At 45.9% G+C, this 20,510-nt stretch overlaps 1 protein-coding gene across 1 annotated transcript; it reads left to right on the top strand.

Annotated features, from left to right (window-relative positions):
- The first annotated feature begins 6,674 nt into the window (after nucleotides 1-6,674).
- LOC112900526 (probable FBD-associated F-box protein At1g32375) lies at nucleotides 6,675-11,379 on the top strand. The gene is given in 4 exon segments (XM_025969382.1): nucleotides 6,675-6,779; nucleotides 6,781-7,530; nucleotides 10,682-10,825; nucleotides 10,990-11,379. Coding segments are annotated over 4 exon segments (1,389 nt in total).
- The last annotated feature ends 9,131 nt before the right edge of the window (nucleotides 11,380-20,510 follow it).

Raw genomic sequence — 20,510 nt, 5'->3', positions numbered from 1 at the left:
GTCAAATTTAAAATTCATTGAGCTTTCGCTCAATGAGTCCCTCCGGGATGTGATGCGCTCGGAAAGCGGTCCGGAACTCATCCCAAGTAACCACATGACCGGCAGGCTGCATGGCTTGAAACTGATCCCACCATAAGCGGGCAGTGCCTCGGAGTTGCTGAGCTGCAAAGAGCGCCTTATTCTCATCTGAACATGGGGCTGGCAATAAGGCGAACTTGGATTCGATAGTGCAGAGCCAGGCGTCAGCGTCAAGAGGTTCATCCGCCTTATGGAATAACGGAGGCTGCGTACTAAGGAAGTCTTGATAACTGGCCGACATGGGTTCATCTCGGCCTCGTGATTGCTGACGGAAGTGGCCCATCTAAGTCTGCACAAGCTGGTTAAGAAGTTCTGTTTGTCGGGCCATGACTTCAGCCAGATTTGGAGGTGGCGGTGGTGGTTGCTGAGAACCACTGCCTGATCTGCCCGGAATCCTTCCGGGGTTCCGCGAGTAGCTCCAACCATCTGAAATAAAGGAGATATCCTATATCAATTACATCCTTACTCCAAATTTCAGATGATATACAACTACCAAATAGAAATGCAATTCATATGCTCCATTCAATCCACTCATTCAGGTATAGGAAGATAAAGTAGGATGATAAAACATAGGATTTGGATTACTATATAAACACTGGTGATCCTTACATCTTGCATCAGTACACCTAGACCACTACAAGCCGTTATCTAACTACACATGCCACATATACAACAAGTGGCTCCAGATCTAGGTAAACTACACACTACCTATTTTACACTTTTCTACACTAAGTACAACTAGACGGTCACCCACCCAACCTAAAAGTCATCTAAGTTACCCACTGAGGACTGACTGCCAGAAGAGGAATGATGGGGACTGATAACAGGATCTCTGTGCTCAGAATCGATCTCGGAGACTCCTTCGATTTCTTCAGGATCTTCCTCTTCTTCTCCTTCAGGTGCTGGTACCACAGGAGGTGCAAGCTGTTGTTGAAGTTCATTTATTTGCACATTGGCATCATCAACTTCGAGAATAAGATCCTGAATCTGTTATTGAAGAAATTCAATGATTGTGTTGCGTTGGGTAATTATCGCATCACTCTCATTGATCTGGTCTTCCCGGTGCTGAATAGTCTCGTTCCGGGCGGCAATGATCCCATCTTTCTCACTTGCCAAGGCTTGAAGTTGGTCAACTTGCGTGATGAGTCTGTCAGCCTCCCTAAAATGACTTCGCGCGGCATGAACTAACTGCCCCATTTCGTGACGTAGTAGCATTTGATAATGATACTGCACATTCATAAACCGCATCATGCCTCGAAGTACTTCTTCCGTTGGACCTTCCAGTCTGTGACTCTCAGGGATTACCCTGAGATTCCATTCTGACTCTTTGGGATCTGTGGTAGAAAATAAACCGATCGGCTGTCCAGCCACCTCTCTTGGATGTTGATCACAGAAAAGATAAATAGCCTCCAATGCGGCTCCTTCAATAGTGTCCACTATACGATAGCCCATCACAATAACTTCAATGGGCTGCCACTGGGAACGAAAAGGATGCTGAGGAATAATCATTCTGACTCGAGCTCGGTGAACACCTTCCTCTTGATATTCTACCGCATCATACTGTGGAGGTTCTGTATAATCGAATGTTCTTAAGGATTCCCAAAGTAAGCGAGGAAAACCTTCCCAATGCAAGGCATTTGTATGAAGATGCCCTGCCGGATCCCAAAAGACATTAAGAGGGGCTGCCATCTGCAACAAGAATGTAAATGGTGAGACTTTTTACCTTGCTAAGAAATCACAAGATAAATAGAACAAGATAATCAAGTCTGATAATAGCAAAGGCTGGAAATCAGATGGATGCCTAAGATACTTAAGATGCTCAACTTAGGACTATCATAAGAATCCTATCAACCCATTCTAGAGATGAACAACACACTATTCCTCCTTAATAGAATTTAAACATACATCGCACTCATTTGTTCGATAATGCATGCACGTACTATCCGTCCTCACAACCAAAACTTTGGGCTTACGTAGTTAATTTCGGTGGCATAACACATACGACACTCCCTAATAACTAGTCGATAAATCCTATCCGTCTTAACCTATTAATCGTGGTTAGCGTACCTGTAGAAGAACACATATATATATCATGAACCTTTCATGGCAGCACGACATGAAAGCGTCCCCAAACAGTACTGTTCACTATAGAAACAACATCTGTACAATTATCGCCGTACAGACAACGTTAACATACGTCATCGAAACAACGTATTCACGGGGGTACCGCAAAATACGGGGGTATGAACAGCGATCACCATACCCTGCGCCGAACCATATACTCCCAATATAATCAACCTAAGTTGGTATATTGGCAGCATCTCAAGTAGGCCACTGCTTGAGAAATAGCGTTCGGTTCGCATCACCGACGGGAAGGCTAACTCCCCAGTTAGCTGAGGATCCTTACCTTCTTACCTCACGATCGCAGGTGTCGTTACAGAAAGTAAGGTTGAGTTGTACATAAATTTAAATTTTGACAGAAAGTAGTGCTGCAAGTCAGAACTATCTATACATATATATATATATATTCTAATTGCCACCTGATATTTCCCATATACATCTCTAGTGCTTTACGATCTAAACACAGCCTTATCAAATCCAACGCACGTTGTAAATTCATTTGTTGGCCAAATTTTATCCTGAAAACATTTTTTAAGAGCTATTGCGGTTGTAAAAGTAAACCTACAGCTCTGATACCAGCTGTGGCAGAACCGCCTGAATTACACCGGCTCAAATACGCAAGTCCGCTCTCAAGGGCTCCAACGTACTTCAGATGGTGTAACCCATTGGTCTGTCGGGTCTCCGCCCGATACAACCACGGTTTAACAGGATCGAAGCAGGTTTACTTCGCACGAAGGCGAGTTTACAAACACAGTAGAGCTCATCAACATTTAATTTACAGAGAAGTAAATATTATTACAAACCTTGCTTAAACTGCAAATTTATACAAACAGTGTTTAAACCGACAAGCGAAACAGCTTGTCCAGGCGTACAGCGGAAGGAAAAGAATGCGCGACTATACACGTCGCGAGGGTTGACACCCTGCTCAGCCCAAAGCCTGATGTCACTCGGGAGGGTCACTGCCAGCCGGGGACGGATCCCACTCCACGGACCAGCCAAAAGGAACAGAAGTTGGCCATGTAGGGTTGTCCGTGGGGTTCTCAAAAATTATACTTGCAAATGGTACTAGCAAGACTGAGTATTCTAATACTCAGCAAGGCTTACCCGGGATTGGATATAATTTAGCCCGTAACTAGACTCATGACGGCATTGTAAAGGCTCTGGGTTTATTTTTAGCTGAAAAGCAACAAAGAGTATGAACTACTTTCAAGTTTTAGCTTTCACATTCTAGTTGATTATCCGTTCTAGGTTAGCACCTACACTAAGCAAGCAAGGTAGAGATTATCATTCATCCGGATTATTCCATTAATAGTTACACTTCTTACTCTATGTGGCAGAAGGAATAATCAGTCTCAATCTTTGTGAGAAGTGGACGATTCTGAATTGAATTCAACCTTGAAAGGATACACCTAACTCACACGCTTGGAACGTCCAATGAGCATTCCGAAGCAACCGTTTCCCTCATATTCCGGGTTATGGATCAGGGCCACCACAAGCGACTGCAGGACCGTACGCACACCAATTGTGCAGGACATACGTCTGTAGCGTGACTACATGATCCCGTATTCCTGTCTGCCTTGCAGGACGTACTCCCACACGTCGGTGCGTGTGAACATAAAATAAAGATCGAGTGGTGGAGACATGTCCATTTGCCGGGCCATTCAGGTACTAGGCTTACCGCTTACTATATTTCGCGGCATGTGGCTAGTACTTTCAAACGCTTAGCCACCACTACCACATACTTTGACCTTATCAACTTTTATCAACACAGACGGGGCAAACTTTCAGGTCATGTCACTGTATATAACCCCGTCCATGATCCTTATAGTGGTTGCAGCAAAGTAAACAGTTAACTCCTATATCGCGCGTGTGACAGGGAATCACAAGACTTTTACCAGAGCGTCTATGCAATAAGGACTCGGGTACATTGCATTGGATTCCTAGGATTCATGCATCTAGGGTTTCACTTCAACTCCTAGACTTAATGCAAGATATAATATAAATAGACATAGATTGCAGTGTAAATAAAGTAGTGTGATATGTCCGGGGCTTGCCTTCTTGAGTGGGGTTGGGGACAGGAGTGTCAGAGGCTTCTGAACTTTGGTTCGGGGCTTCAGTTAGTTCCTCGGCGACGTTCGCGGGGTCTTCGGAAAATCCTTGGTCTTGTCGTAGTCTCCGTCGTCAAGTGTCGTTGATTCTACATGATATGCAACAATTTAATTGAAAAGGCGCTTGAGTTTAAGATTTTGTTTCACGAAAAAGTTGCAATCCAACAAATTAGCACATATGAGCTCATGAAACAAGGGGGTTTAGTCCTGAAGTATCATTCATACTTAGATTATGGTCACAGTATTGAATTTATTGCAAACAGGGACTAGAACATTTGAATTTGAATTCCAATTCCAAGTTTAAATTCAAAACTTGGGAAACTAGAATTATAAAGTCTTAAATATTTAATTATGGACTAATTATTAACACACTAAATTATGACAAAAAGATCTAATTAATTAAATCTAAGGAACATGCTTAATTAATTTCAAATCATTCCAAATTGGAATTTGCCTAAAATCAAAAGAAGTTAAATTACAAAATAGTGTTATGTTTGAAATTTTGATACAAGTTCACACATGACCTATAGAAGCTACTTCCCAAAAATCATAACAAACAAAGTTAGCATGTAAAGGTTATATACAAAATATCTTTTAACATTAGATTTAAAATAGGTTTAAAAGAATTTGGTTTCAAACTAAACTTTATTAATAAAAGTTGTAGGGTTTGAAATCTAGTTTCCAACAAAATTTGTTTTGCAATTTTTGGATTTTTCTACGGTTTCCTATGAATTTTGCAAGACAGCAACATCAATCACATAAAATAACAACACATATAGGGGGGGTCTCGGTATTTTTACGCTGGGGCCCCTGGAACAAGATTTCTATTTGCACAAAAGCCCCTGCCAGGCCCCGACGACGGCCGGCCGATCGGCCCCGACGCGTTCTCGCCGGCGGCGAGGTCACCGGCGGGCAGGGGCTGGTCTGGCATGATCTACGGAACCCAAGGGACAGTTTGGGAGGGAAGATGCTCGACGGGCAACAGTGGAACATGGCCGGCGACGGAGAGGTGCGGTAGCGGTGGCGGCGCATCGCCATTCCCGATGAAGGGCCGGCGAACATGGGGGTCTAACATGTGCATGAGCACCAGCGGGAGATGGGGAGTAGTGCTGAGTACTTGGATGAGACGGAGATCAAGTGGAGGGAGCTGCCGACGGTGAGGTCGAGCTCGGGCGGCTCCGGCGAGAGGCGGCTCGGGGTGGGCGCAATTTCGGCGAAGGGGTGGCCGGAGTTGGACCGGATCAGCTCGGGGGGTTAGGGAAGGAGGTGAGGAAGCGATATGCCGAGGGAATTTGGATGGGGTGGAGAGATCACGGCGAATTCCGGCGAGCAATGTGTGGCGGCGGCTCGGTGTCGTGAGGAGGAAGAAGAGGCAAAGCGGCCGGGGAAAGGGGTCCGGTCGGATTTTATAGCAGCGCGTTGCTTCAGAGAGGAGAGGGAGAGGGAGAGGGAGAGGTCACGGGCCAAGCCTAGGACGGTGGGCGGCGCCGACGTGCTCGACGGGGCGGCGTGGCAGCTGCTCGTGATCGGCGGCCCGACGTGGAATGGCGAGGGGAGGACAACGGAGACGGCACGGGCGGTGGGAGGAAGAAGAGAGGGACGCGTGGGCGAGCGGAGAGCGGTGCAGGACTGCACAGCGGTGGCCTACGCGGCAGGGACGGCGAGGTGCTGCACCGGCGGCAGAAGGCACACGGGCAGGCGGCGGGCGACGTGGTCGAGCGGGAAGGGGCCAGCGCAGGAGCGGGAAGCGGTGGGGCAGAGGCCAGGACGGCACGTGGCACGGTCCTGAGCGGATCAGAGCCAGCAGTGACGGCGCACATGGCCGGACTGCGACGGCGGCGTGCGGCAGAGGGGAAACAGAGGAGGGAGAGGAGGTAGACGAAGGGGGACTGAAATGTAATTTCAGAGAAAAGCAGGGACTCCACTGTAAAGCATCAATAACTTTTAAACCAGTGCTCAAATGGAGATGGTCCCAAAAGCAAAAGTGTATGGTTTTTCGAGCTCTACAACTTTGCTTTAGGATTCATCTACAGAACAGCAACAGTTTTGAAAGAAATTAAAATAAAACTTAGCAAAGTTTTCAAACTTTATATAAATCCTATATAAAAACTACACTACATCTACATCCTAGGTGTAGTTTTACATACATTTACGATTTAAACGTAAGTTTTCAACTTTTGCAAAACAACCCTCATACTTTTGAAATGTACCCTCCATATATACCCATCTAGCACAAAAGGACCTCTATTAAAATATAATTATATAAACAATCACCTTTTTCATGGCATTACAATTTTTAAACACATTTTTGCCACATTTTGTACATAACAACACACTAAAACTCTAGGGTGTGACCATACTATTTACATGAGCGTCACAGACCGCCTCAGCGGCCTCCCGGACACGCTCCTCCGCGACATCGTCTCGCGCCTCCCCGTCAAGGATGCTGCACGCACCGCCGTACTCTCCCGGGCGCTGGCGCCCCGTCTGGCTATCCGCCCCGCTCGTCCTCTACGACGCCCACCTCCTCCCCGACCCCGCCGCCAAGGACGAGATCCCGAGCCACGTGAAGCACGCCGACTTGGACGCCGCCGCCGCTGACGTCTCCCGTATTCTCGCCGCGCACGACGGCCCGTTCCGCTGCGCCTACCTCACTTGCAGCAACATGGACGGGGACCGTACCCGGGTCGCGTGTTGGCTCCAGCTCCTGGCCATCAAGGGCGTCGAGGAGCTCTTCCTCATCAACCGCCCTCCACTCCAGATCGACAGGCACGTCCCCGCCACGTTCTTTAGCATGGCGGCGCTGAGCCGCCTGTACCTCTGCTTCCTGAGGTTCCCCATCACGGCCGGCTTCCCGCGTGGCGCCGCGTTCCCCCGCCTCCGCGAGCTCGGCCTCTGCAGCGTCGCGATGGAAGGCCACGGCGACATGGAGTTCATCCTCGCGAGGAGCCCCACGCTGGAGACCCTCTGCTTCGAGGGCCACATGTTCCCACCGCTGCGCCTGCGCCTCATCAGCCGCAGCCTCTGGTGCGTGCAAATCCACCACTCCAAAGTGAAGAGCATCACCATGGTGGACGCACCGCGGCTCGTAAGGCTCATCATCATGAACTCGCCGCTCAAGTGCGAGGGCCCGTGCAGGATCGAGATCAGCAACGCGCCGTCGCTGCGCTTGTTCGGATACTTCAACCCAGTTATGCACGTGCTTCACACTACAGGAAAACGGGTAACTTCCGATGGCTAAACCGTCGGAAGTTACCGCTAAACCGTCGGAAGTTTGCTCGACGGGCTGAAGTCGTCGGAAATACTCAACTTCCGACGGCTTAACCGTAAACCATCGGAAGTTTATTAACTTCCGACGGCCTGGTGAGACCGTCGGAAGTTAGCCAGCAGACGGCAGCTGACGGCCGTCTCTTAACTTCCAACGGTTTCAACGGCCGTCGGAAGTTAATCCCCGCACACTTCCGATGGCTTGCCAGAAACCGTCGGAAGTTAAGCTTCCCAAAACAGCACAGCTTGAAACCCCAAAACCAACCACAAACATTATATATAATCAAATTTCATCCACAATTATAATTCACAATCACAAATAACACACAGGTATACAATTCATATATCCACATACATAAACTTCACAGGTTCATAATCAAAGTTCACAAACTTCATACAATTATCATATTAAACAAATTCATACAACAATAATGTTTCACTTAAGTTTGGCCACCTCCATCACCTGGTTGAGTTGATCCGCCACTTCCAATGAATTGATCCGCCCAATTCGTTGTTGGATCAACGTGTGAGTCTCCCGATGCCGCTAAGCTAGGTGGTGGGGTGTGAAAAGGCTATAAAAGATAAATGGACAAGATTAGTTTGAAAGATAACTAATTGGATAACTATGAACTAACATTTGAATCCTTGACTATCATACCTGAGGTGAAACTGATGGCCAACTGGCCTGTGCAAAAGGTGGAGGTACTAGTGGTGGCACTTGTATATTCTGTTGGGTCGTTATTTGCTGAAAGATCAAATTTGTCAGCAAGAATGTAACTTAACCTAAGTTGTAACAGTTAAGCTTTACCTGCAATATTGCATTCTGTTGTGCAAGTTGAGCTTGGAACCACTGTTGCTATAGCTCCTGCTATCTTACTTTTTCACGCAGCCTTACAACCTCTGCGCTGTCGTCGCCACTACTTGTGCTACGACTTGCTGACCGCGACGATCCCGCTCTTTGACGCGACGGCACCTGACTCGAGTCAATGACTTTGTCGAATAACGGATACCTACAAATATTGACCAAATATAGCAAATTCAAAATATGTATTTTTGCTTAAATTATAAAATTAGATTGAAATTTAAAGAAATCTAACCGGCCATGAGGTTTTCCACCACCACTACTGTAAATGGCCTCAGGATCAATAGGCGCGTTTCTCCGGTCATAACCCTCTCCATGTCGAGCAATCATTTGGTCACCATATGCCGCCTTCAAAGAACAAAATCACATAATTACATAAGATTGCTTTATGAAAACTTGATAGTGCTAATTTTGTAAATTTAGATATACCAGACGCTCTATAGCCGCCTGAGAGCATAACTGATCCGAATTTGTAGGATCACGTCCTCTATGACCTTCGAGGTAGAGCTGAATATCACTCGGCGCTACACCTGTGCGAACTTCCTATACATACAACAAAAAATTAAAGAAGCATGCATTGATAAATGAAATTAATAGAATTCATTTCAAAGAGTTCACTTACAATGCGTTTGTCCAATCGGAAGTGCCCATCACCTCCATAGGTGTGATAGGACTCAGTTCCACAATTTCCTCTATTTCTCTGGGAAATGCTTTTGAACTCATCTGTGGTCCAATAGTGACATAAGGCATGATAAGCCTCCTCACGTGTGGCCATCCACGAAATCATTTCCTGCACAACAATATTTCGTTTCAAGGTAACAAACAGAATCATACTAATTGCAACTTGCAACAGTTTACCTCGCGGTATTGCTCCTCAGTCAAGTAATATTTTCCAGCATCCCGTTTCTTCTCAAATCTTATCCCTTGAGTCCGTTCCAGATAAGAAGCAACAACCTGAATTCTGGCATAAGAAATCATATCTCTAACCACAATGTGTGCGTTATGGTGGAACACACGTCTGGCATGATCATCATAAGCTCCCTCCTCAGGCAACTTGTAATATTTCTGCAAAAATTTTACACAATCAGTAGCCATCGTATGTAGAAAATTAAATCAGTACATAAGAGCAATCATACCCAAAACTCAGCCCAAACTGCCTTTTGGGTATTGCCGAACGTTATGTTGACACCATATCTATAATGATTCCAAGATGTAGCAGGGATCTGTTCACCAGATACAAGTTCTACCATTCCAGACCAAAGCATACGGCATATGTTACCTAAAATTTTGTTCACCTGTCTTAAATGACCAACACCTCGGAAATTAGGCTCAAACCAAGACCTACAAGTATATAAAACAATTAGAATCAATTCGGAATAAGGATTATGTACTAAAACATAGAAAAAATATACTAACCCATCTCCATTCGGTGTGATCACGCACTTTTCTTCTTCTCGTGGAGGTTTAGGCGGAGGAATCCAACCAATCTTCGGCGGCAGCGCGGACGGGGGCAGGGGCGGCGCGGCCGGGGGCAGAGGCGCGCGGCCTGGCGGCGGGGCGCCGTGCGCCGGCGGGGCCAGGCGGCGCGGGGACGGGCGGCTCCGCGCGGGGCAGAGGCGCGCGGCCGGGCGGCGGCGGATCCGGGCGGCGGCGGGGCGCCGGGCAGCGGCGGATCCGGGCGGCGGGGCGCCGGGCGGCAGGGCACCGGGCGGCGCGGGGACGGGCAGCGCTGCCGGGGGGCGGCGGCGCAGCGGGCGGGCCGAGCTGGGGGGCGGCGGCGCGGCTGTCGGCGCAGCTAGCTAGCAGGGGAAAAATGGGGAAAAGAAAACGGAGTTGACAAAACGCGAGCCCGGCGGGGGTAACGGCGGCCCTCAACTTCCGACGGCCCGCCCTAGGCCGTCGGAAGTTACTCAACTTCCGACGGCTCTGTCTGAAGCCGTCGGAAGTACTTAACTTCCGACGGCTCTGTCTGCGGCCGTCGGAAGATAAATAACTTCCGATGGCTGTGTCCTCGGCCGTCGGATGTTAAGTAACTTTTGACGGGGCCGTCGAAAGATTGTTTTAGCCGTCGGAAGTTGGCTGTTTTCCTGTAGTGTCAGGTCGGCAACACCGACATCAAGGTGCTTGCTTGCTAGCTCTTGCATCTCGTATTGGACCGATTCGACACCATGGACAGCTGTGATCTATCCTTGTTAAATTGGTTGTTTTGATTTGTTTCACTCGATTGGATTTGATTGCTTAGCAGGCTTGGACATTGGTGAATGAAAGGGCCATGGTCCCAGCGATGAAGATCCTGGCCTTGGAATTCCATTTCCGACTCCGCAATGATGCCAAGATGCTGCCCAGCTTCCTCAGATGCTTTCCCAACGTTGAGAGGCTGTACATTCATGTGAGACTCCGATCATCTCATTTATCTTATTCGATCACAATGCATTGATTAACATAGGTTTTCCATGTAATATTAGACTGTGAGATCACTTCAATTTGCTTCATGCACGATCGAGCTCTAGCTGAACTTCAATTATTTGCAATGATGGCCTGTTTCATTTGCAGTCTGAGAAAGTTAACGAACCCACTGGCAAGCTCAACTTCAAGTTCTGGCAGGAGGCCGGCGCCATCGAGTGCGTCGAGTCGCGCGTCAAGCTGTTGGTGTTCCATGACTTCCGGGGGGAGAACAGCGAGCTTGCCTTCCTCAAGTTCTTCGTCGAGAGCGCACGTGCGCTGGAGAGGCTGACGATCGTGTGCGCCAGCGGGTGTTTCAGCTCAGTGGATGAGGCGAGGTCAAAAGTGAAGAAGGCTCTGTTCGCTGGGAGAAAGGGCAGCGAACGCTGCGCGCTGCTGGTACTGGAGTGTGCGCCGGAGGGAGAAGGTACACCTTGGACCTACGAGAGAGGCTTTGATTTCTCTCGTGCAGACCCGTTTGCGTTCGTCGTGCCTACCTAATCTCTCTGGAGTCGTAAAGGATGTGCTGCGTTCTTGGTCTTACAACTGCTACTAATAGCAAATCTTCGATTATCTCTCTTATCTCTCTTACTACTAAAAAGAGGTTAAAAGGGATAAAATCTTCCGTGGTGTGTCTGCACGATCCCACACTAATCGGTCTTCGTCAGCCGCTAATGAGCACGCTCCATCCAATCAATCCTTCGTTGCATCCGCAGTTAGCGCTCGTCCCGGTGCGATCCACGCCTCACACCCTGCACCTTCCCCACCCCTCTGTCCCGACCCTAGCCGCCCTTGCCTTTCCTCACGAGTCGCAAACTCACGATACAACGGCGCCACCCTCCCCCTCGCTCCCTCACTCTGCCCCGCCGCCAGCCACCCTCACCTTCGTCTTCACATGCCGCACCCCGCGGCCGTTCCGCGCTAGGACTCGCCGCTCCGCCCCAATGCGCGGCCCTCGGGACGCCGCACAACAGCGCCGCCACTCCCAGCCGCCCTCCCCCGCACTCCCTCGCTCCGCCCCGCCACCGGCCACCCTCTTCACCATCTCCCCACGCTGCACCCCGTGGCTGCAGCGGAGGTTGGATCTGCAAAGATGGTGGCTGCCGATTCTGGAGCAGGGGTTCCTCGTGGATGCAGACATGATGGATTGTGCCCGGCATCGTTGCTATCGATCCGGAGACAGGGCTTCCTCATAGACGCTAGCACAGGTTGCACAATCAGCATGGTGATCTTGGCGAGGGTAGTAGTAATCGTCGACGCTGACCCCATTACCTCCTGGTACATCCATTTTGGTTCAGGTAGGATCCATGTTGCTTTGATTTGTGATCCATTTGTCTTGATCTATATGTTCTGATCACCTTGTGTTAGGATTCATATGACTAAAGATTCAGAGGTTGTATTTGCATGGAGCTCTACATAGAAATCCCCACCTTGCTCAAAGAATTTAGGACTATCTGGTGTTGGGGAAACATAAATTTAACTCACAAATGGAAGTACTATGATTTAATAAACTGTCTCATTCTTTTTTGGCAGGTAAACAGGCTTGGGATACTACTGCTGAAACTCGATTTTGATGAAGATAATCAATCATGTAAGACCTAATTCTTATTTATCTTGAAAAGTTCTTAATGCCATTGTTTGTGCTTATCTGATTTGTTTATGATGAGGACATCACCATGCTGGATACACCCGAGATTTGGTCTTCTACGAGTTACAAGTCGTCACCAACTTGGTCTTCACGTCCGGTTCGGTCTCAGCCGACCACCCTGAACGGAAACGCTGATATCTCCTCCATACGATGTCAAAACGAGGTGTTCTTTGATGCGTTGGAAAGAAGATGATGAAAGCTTTCTTTTGGTTCTAGTTTGAGCTCTAGAAAATTCGTGGATCATTATGTGTGACCATGACAAAGTGTTGCATTACCTATTTTGGGCCAAGTTGGTCTTTTGCCGTGTTGGGCCTTAAGCCCAGGTTGAGGATGCCCCCACCTAGTTTCCCTTAATCCTAGGACGTCCCTCCTTCGGTATAAACTTAGTAGCAGCCACCACATTAAGGTTTGAGTTTTGTTTAGTTCTAGTTTTCCATTGAGAAACAGACATCTTCATTGTACCTGCGACGTCGAGTCCTTTTGCTGTGAACCAGGGCCCCTGTTCTTGTTCTTCACCACTATGGCGATTAGTCCTTTTGTGATCAGAGCTTGAACCCCACACTTGTCTTTGCTTCATACACATCTGCAATTTTAGATTGCGTGCTTATACTTTCTTGCTTGTGTTCTTCGATTCGCTTGTAGGATTAGCCTTCTTAGCGAGGTCAATCAAGTTGTGTTTGATTGATAACCAACGGAGCAGCAGTGTAACGGTTGCAGGGGTTCAAATCGTGATTGATTAGAAGCCTGGATCGCCAACATCGTGACTCCATCAATCGAATTTACCATACCTATCGGAAGATCAGGGCAGTGCTACATCAGTTTAAGTCATTTTCTATATGAGAATTAACACCGCATATTAGCAATAGTGGAATGTAGACTATCACAATGTAAAATAGTGATTTATTAAAGACATGTGCAGTGTATATGCAGACTCCATAAAAATCATATCAAGTGCACTTCTGGAGGTTCTCAAAGGTTAGAATCTTGTCAATTTGAACCTTTACATTTTATATAAGACTCTTGGCCTATTTGCCAAGTGAAACATGTTTTCCTACAATTCAGTTTATAGTATTTTGCTACTTGATCCAGATGGCAATTTCTACAAGCATAGCTTATACTGTCGTTCTCTTTCAGTTTTGCATTTTGTTTGATCAAAATGGCCCTTTACATCAGGATGGAGATTGATTGGTTTCAAATGTCTCTATATTACCTCACGATTCAGATTGGGTCCTACTGCTCAGTTGTTAGCTTGCTTTCCATCTGCAAGTAGGCAAGATGAGTGGATGATTGGAGACGTCCTCAAGCTAAGCATAGATTTTTAATTCCTCTTTATGCCTACTTTATAGTTTAAATTATCGGTGAGCGCCTTACCTAGGCATGTGCTTCTATAGTTATAAATATAAATATTTGTTGGATCGATATTGTGCAGCTGTGACTGATCATAATCATTGAGGCATGTATGCAATTTCAAAAGGCTCCCCCTTTGCCATATGTAATTTGGGACATTGTCTGAGTGTATCTTTGTACTGTATGTTAATTACAGTTGTTTTTTAATTTATTTAAATAAGAATCTTAATAAACCATCAGTTAGTAAAAGCTAGCTACAATTTCGGACCATCAATCAGTAAAAGCTATGCTACAATTTCAAACAATTAACTGTCAAGCAGTTGAGTGATTCTTTGATAACATCACTTGAAAGAACACATAGTGTAGATGGCCCTGGAGCAGCAATGCATTGTGCTTGGAGCAGCAATGCATAGCCTCCGCACATGTGTAGATGGGCTGTGTGTGTTCTCATTTTTGCTTGTTCTTGTCGTATGCAGTTTGTTTCTTCGGAGAAAAAACAGTAGGTGATGATGTTCGCCCTGCTTCTTTGATTGAAGCTCCCCAAAATCTCAATTCTTTAGCGCTTAGTACAATAGCAATATGGGGTCTCGATGCTAGGTGAATAAATGGCTTACTGGCCTTTACTGTGAGCAATTAGTTTTGCGTTGAGAATTGGCTACAGGACCAAGTAATTGGGTGCTGAACCTGTAGAAGTGCATTAGACAGTCTGCATGTTAGGAGTGTATTGTCGTTTCTAGATAACACGTAGTGTGTTTGCAGCACTAAGCAAATATAGAACACCAGGCTGCAGATGCTTTGCCCATATTCTTATCATGCACTGTCTAATTAGAGAAATTTGTGGTAAATTTAGCTAAGTTTTGTCAGTGCATTGATGAAAGCCAGAATTGCAAATTTCAAATGCAAGTACTGTTGCTTCTGAATCTTGCTGCATTTATTGTGGACTGCAATGGACTACTCATGTTAAAATGATGCATTATCTTGCCTTACTTGCTGCAAGGGTTATGTTTCATATAACACTGCCTACATTATAACACTGACTTGTAGTCACCATTCTTATCTACTGTTGCAGGTTTACAACATTTTAAGAGCTTCCTTTTAGGACAACCTATAACTCAATTCATAAGACAAAGGGCCAACCGTTTCCCTGGGTTTTGGAACACCCATTATCAGCAAGCAAGGGGCATCTGTCCCAAAAAAACTGTGAGCACAGATCATCAGTTAGATTTTAGTTCGAATGCCACATCTGAATCTGTTGGTTTTACTACTTCCTGCGGAATTAGAATAACCTATACATGTACTCAATTGACAGCTAAACTGTTGTGATCTAAATTTAAATTCTAGCTATGGCGGCTTCTTCCCCAGCTTCTGCTCAACGGTTGTGCCAAAATTGTAGCATTGTTGTGTTGACCATCAAAATAAAGTTTATGATGTGGCGATGAATGGTATTCCAAAAATTCCAATATGGCTGTTCAGCAACAAATTGAAATGATAGGATAATGTTTTTCCACAGATTATTTTGTTCATTTTATTTCATCATGTATACTCGTGGCAGCGCACGGGCATACACATACATCTCTACTACTAAATGATGATCGTTATTTCCAGGAAGTGGGTAGCAGAGATGGATCCAGTACAAAAAAACAGTGGTAGAGCTCCGTTTGGGGATCTGTCGAACACCACTAATCAAGGTAAAGAAAATATGAGGACTATCGAAATACTAAACTAGCCAGACATTCAATTACACCATTTACATTGTAGGCACTAGAAATGGAGCAAGTTGGTGTCCACAGTACACTAATCCAATGGAACTAAAGAGAGAGAGGGAGATATCACGTTCTGCAAATATGTCTGAAGAATTGAGGAATTTAAGGAACAAGAAACACCGTGAAGCGTATGCGATGAAGAAACGACAAGCATCTAATATTGAGAACGTGAATCCTGAAGAACGGAAAGATGATTATGACAACGTATCCATAAATTTGTCAGGTATGGTTATATTGTTGTGGTGATGACCTGACTAAGATGGTGTTCTTGTTATGCTGACTGCCATTATTATCTGAATGTTGATGTGACAGCTAACAAGGAAAATGAGGAATCCGATGAAAATATGGATTGGCTCCATAGGAATGAATCATGTCAACGAAAAAACGTTGTCAACATGTCCAACCATTTAGCAGGTACCAGTGAACTGTTCATAAATTGTGGTGCCATTTTTTATCATCGAATTTGCTTAACAGTTGAATTTTAAATTAGGTGTCTGTGCACCCGCCACTTGGGATAGCGTTGACGTTATAGACTATTCCGATATCACCCCTAAGGCCACTCTAGAAACAACAGATTCGCAAGTACCACAGGTCGTCGATCCTAATGAACGTAAGCGGGAGAGAAGCTGAGCCGTAGGTTGGCAATGTCTGCTGAACAAAAGGCTCTAATAAATCAATGTCGACGTGAATCATATTGCGCAAAAAGCAACTGAGGCCAGCATTGAGCGAAGGAGAGAGGCGAGAGAAAAGGTTAGAGGGAAAGAGAGCCTATAAAACAAGAGTGAAAGAGAATCGATCCAACAATTTACACAAGGATTCCATCGCAATGAAGAACCCACAATGGGTCCCTGAGCTTATATTCCCAACCCCAGATGCATCCTCACTGAGCGCACATGATTGGACTATTCCTGAACTAAACGACAGACCCGTTTACGTGACGACAACAGAACAACTTAGCTCAGATGTCGAGACTCCAACAATGCGTGCTGGTCACACAACGCATAGACATCATGTGACCCCGGCGAGAGGCAAACCCTTCTATCACGTCGTAATCTGCAATTTGAAAGAACAGTTTCGAGAAAACCAATGTACGTGTTGATGAGGACTTCAATGAAGAGCAACCCTCAACTCAATCAGGTGTGGTTAACAACGGTAATTACAGAACCGTAGCTTATACTTGAAATTGACATTCTACATCAATACTCAATTATGTTATATTTTGACAGGAACTATAGATCCAGCAGACACACGTCCATCGAAAATAAAGAAGGGTAAAAAATTAAGATTTCTTCTCTTTTTAATGATCTCAATATGTATTGTACAAAGTTATACATTATTTAAAGCACTCATGTTCCTATTTAATAGCAATACACGAAAGGATGCCTCAAGATCAAGCAACATATGAGACACAACAATCTATCATTGAGGATGGTAATATCCTTGTTGATTTTATTCAGTTCAAGATTTCCACATATTTAATTCGCATGGTTACATTCACACACCCGCTTATGATGCAATAGATGGGGATGAGGACGTGATTTTCGAGGAAGACAACGAGGACAATGAGGGATACCTCTTTGCAGGTCAAGGTAGGTGCCAAAATGTTTTGGTTATCTTTCATATCCACCATATGTCTGCTCAACATGTCAATGATTACATAATTCCGCACTTCAGATGAGGGAACCGACGAGGAGGCTGAAATCGATGACACTCAAGAAGGATCGTCTTCTATCCTAGATGTATAAGACCCGTGGGATGCGGTGTATGCCAATATGACTGAAGATACCCACATGTTGGAACCTGTTGAGAATTGCTCACATTACAATGTGAAGAAGTTTGAGTCCGAGCCCCCTGGTTTCTACTATCGCAGCGGGCAGAGCTATTCACACCTGATACACCACCCGAGCTCATGAGGCTGTGGTCAAGTTCAGATGATGATGCTAGGCACTTTCGTGCGAACATCAGATATTTCAATGGGCATTTCTAATTCACTTCATTGTATTGTCATTCGATCGTATCACCACCAATATGAGGACCACTGGGGTATACACGTTTCATGCGCATGGCCAACTCTGTCAGATCCGGGGCTACAGGACTACGCACATGGTGTACATATTTTAGGATAAGGGATGGGATATGGCCCACGCCCTACATTAGTTGTAACTACTCGTGCTGTAGTAGAATTAGTCGGAACAGAAGGAAACTACCCGAGTAGTACTTGGGTAAGGCTTCTAAACTTGTATCTGGCTAGGATTTCCATGTAATTCTATCCCCCAGATTATATAAGGGTGGGCAGAAACCCCCTCGAAAGACACACACATCTAAGGCAATACAAACCACTACACAGGACGTAGGGTATTACGCTCTCGGCAGCCCGAACCTGTCTAAAATTTATGTTCCTTGCACCTTCAAGTTTCTGATTTCGGCGACACACCCCACCTATAATCTACCACCTCGGGGGTATCACTCAGTGGGCTAGGAGGTTAAACACTGACAAACTCTACCACAACATTACATCATTTGGTAAAGATGGTACGGAACCTAGACACCTGGAACTTTACTTCTATGATGACAACCCCAACCCTGAGTATCGGTACCACAAGTGCCGAGAAAAATGCTTAGAGATGGATAGGGAGGTGATTCAGAAGTTGGTCAACATCATGCGTAGCAACCTATACTCTAAACATCTTAGGAGTACAGAATGACAATCTTGAAGATTATCACGTGGCATTGAACCTTGATCAGCAGTTAGACTAGAGAACATATAACATACCGCTCACATCAGAAGTGGCTGCCATATGGATAGAAGGGAGCGAACGTCGAGGTCATTTTGAGAATAGTTTTGTCCTACATGGGAAGGATAGGTCTATACATGGCATCCGTTCATATCATGGGTGCTCTCGTACCCTCTATAGTTTCCAAGAGGTGAACTTGGGTGGCACAACATGATTCCAAAGGCTGGTGTTACTATGGAAGAAGTGAATGCCGCTCACGAGATACGCAAGCAACATGCTAAGGGTAATGGTGATGATGATCTAGGTAATTTGTTTTGACATAACCCATGCAGTGTATCTCGTAGGATGTGCAATCATGGTCACTAATATAATGTTCTTGTATATGCAGAGTCTGCTGGAAATACATGTGTGTCTGTACATGATTACTACTGCTACAAATTTCAGATACGGCCATGAATATTTAACCCAATATTGCATGAAAAGCGTCTTTTCTAGCAGTTTGCTGTGGACACATACATCAAGATCGAGAGCTCTCGTTTAGACTAATACCAAGGTCTTGTTGATAGCCTTCATGCCGGCGAGGATCAGGCAGATGCAGTTGGCAAGCGTACTGTGCTGGGTACGCCATTCATTGGAGGCCCTCGTGATATGAGGCGGCGGTACATGAATGCTATAGCATTGGTGCAAAAGTATGGAAAACCTGATATATTTCTCACAATGACCTGCAACCCTAATTGGGATGAGATCAGGAGTGAACTTTACCTAGGCCAGACACCATAGGATCGCCCAGATCTTGTTGCCCTTGTCTTCAAGGCAAAACTTGAGGAGTTGAAGACAAGGTTGCTCAAACATGACATCCTTGGAGAGGTCCGAGCTTACATATATGTTGTTGAGTTTCAAAAGAGGGGATCACCGCATGCCCATTGGTTGCTTATAATGCACAACAAGTTCAAACTCATGTGCCCTGAGCAATGTAACCTTCTTATATCAGTCGAGCTACCGAATAAGAAGAAGTACCCGGAGTTGTACAAGATGGTCACCAAGCATATAATGCATGGTCCGTGCGGTTTGCTAAATATGAATTGCCCATGCATGAAGGGTCGTGGTTCCTACAAGAACCTTTACCCGCGCCCTTTCTGCGAGGCCACCTCACAGGGCAAGGATTCTTATCCTATTTATAGGCGACGTGATGATGGATGTAAGGAAAAAATCCGAGGCCATGAGCTGGAAAATCAATGGGTCGTCCCTTACAACCCTTACCTACTATAGTTATTCAACTGCCACATCAATGTTGAGGCATGCGGGAGCATTAAGTCTGTGAAATATTTGTTCAAATACATATACAAGGGGCATGACCGGGCGTCCGTGGCCGTGAGGGAGGCCAACAAAGCAGATGAAAAAGGTAACATCGATGAGATCAAGCAGTACAGGGACGCCAGGTGGGTTACTCCTCCAGAAGCGTTGTGGAGGATATACGGTTTTGACTTGAGTAAGCTCCATCCACTTGTAAAGCAGCTGCAACTTCATCTACCCGACGTGCACATGGTCTCATTCCATAAACGCCAGAAGATCAAAGATGTGGTTAACCGTCCAGGGATTGAACAGTCAATGCTGATGGCGTACTTCGACGCAAATGGGTTACACGAGAATGCTCGTGGAATCCTCTACCATGACTTCCCCGAGTATTTTACTTGGCAATCTAATGGAAAGTTCTAGAAATGGAGAAAATATAAAAACTATAGACACATTGGCAGAATTGTCTCAGCTCATCTGGCTGAAGGTGAACGCTACTATCTCCGGGTTCTCTTAAATCACATCATCGGTGCTACCTCATATCAGCATTTGAGGAAGGTGGACGGTGTGATCTAGCTGACATTCCAAGAAGCTGCAGAAAAAAGGGGCCTGATCAAAGAAGACACCACACTTGATGATTGCCTTCCGGAAGCCACACTATACCAGATGCCGTCCTCACTACATAGGCTATTTGCAACAATTTTGGTATCCTGCGAGCCAAGTGATGTGTTTGGACCATGGCAGAAACATGTAGATGCAATGTTAGAGGACTATCGGTGCAACTGTCCTACCTCAGCGGCAGTGGAACAAATGGTGCTGATTGGCCTTAGAAATATGTTGCAATCG

This window comes from Panicum hallii, chromosome 7 (genome assembly GCF_002211085.1).
Source record: "Panicum hallii strain FIL2 chromosome 7, PHallii_v3.1, whole genome shotgun sequence".
Classification (NCBI taxonomy): Eukaryota; Viridiplantae; Streptophyta; class Magnoliopsida; order Poales; family Poaceae; genus Panicum; species Panicum hallii.
The sequence above is the reverse complement of the archived record's forward strand: the minus strand, read 5'-3'. Positions and strand labels throughout refer to the sequence as shown.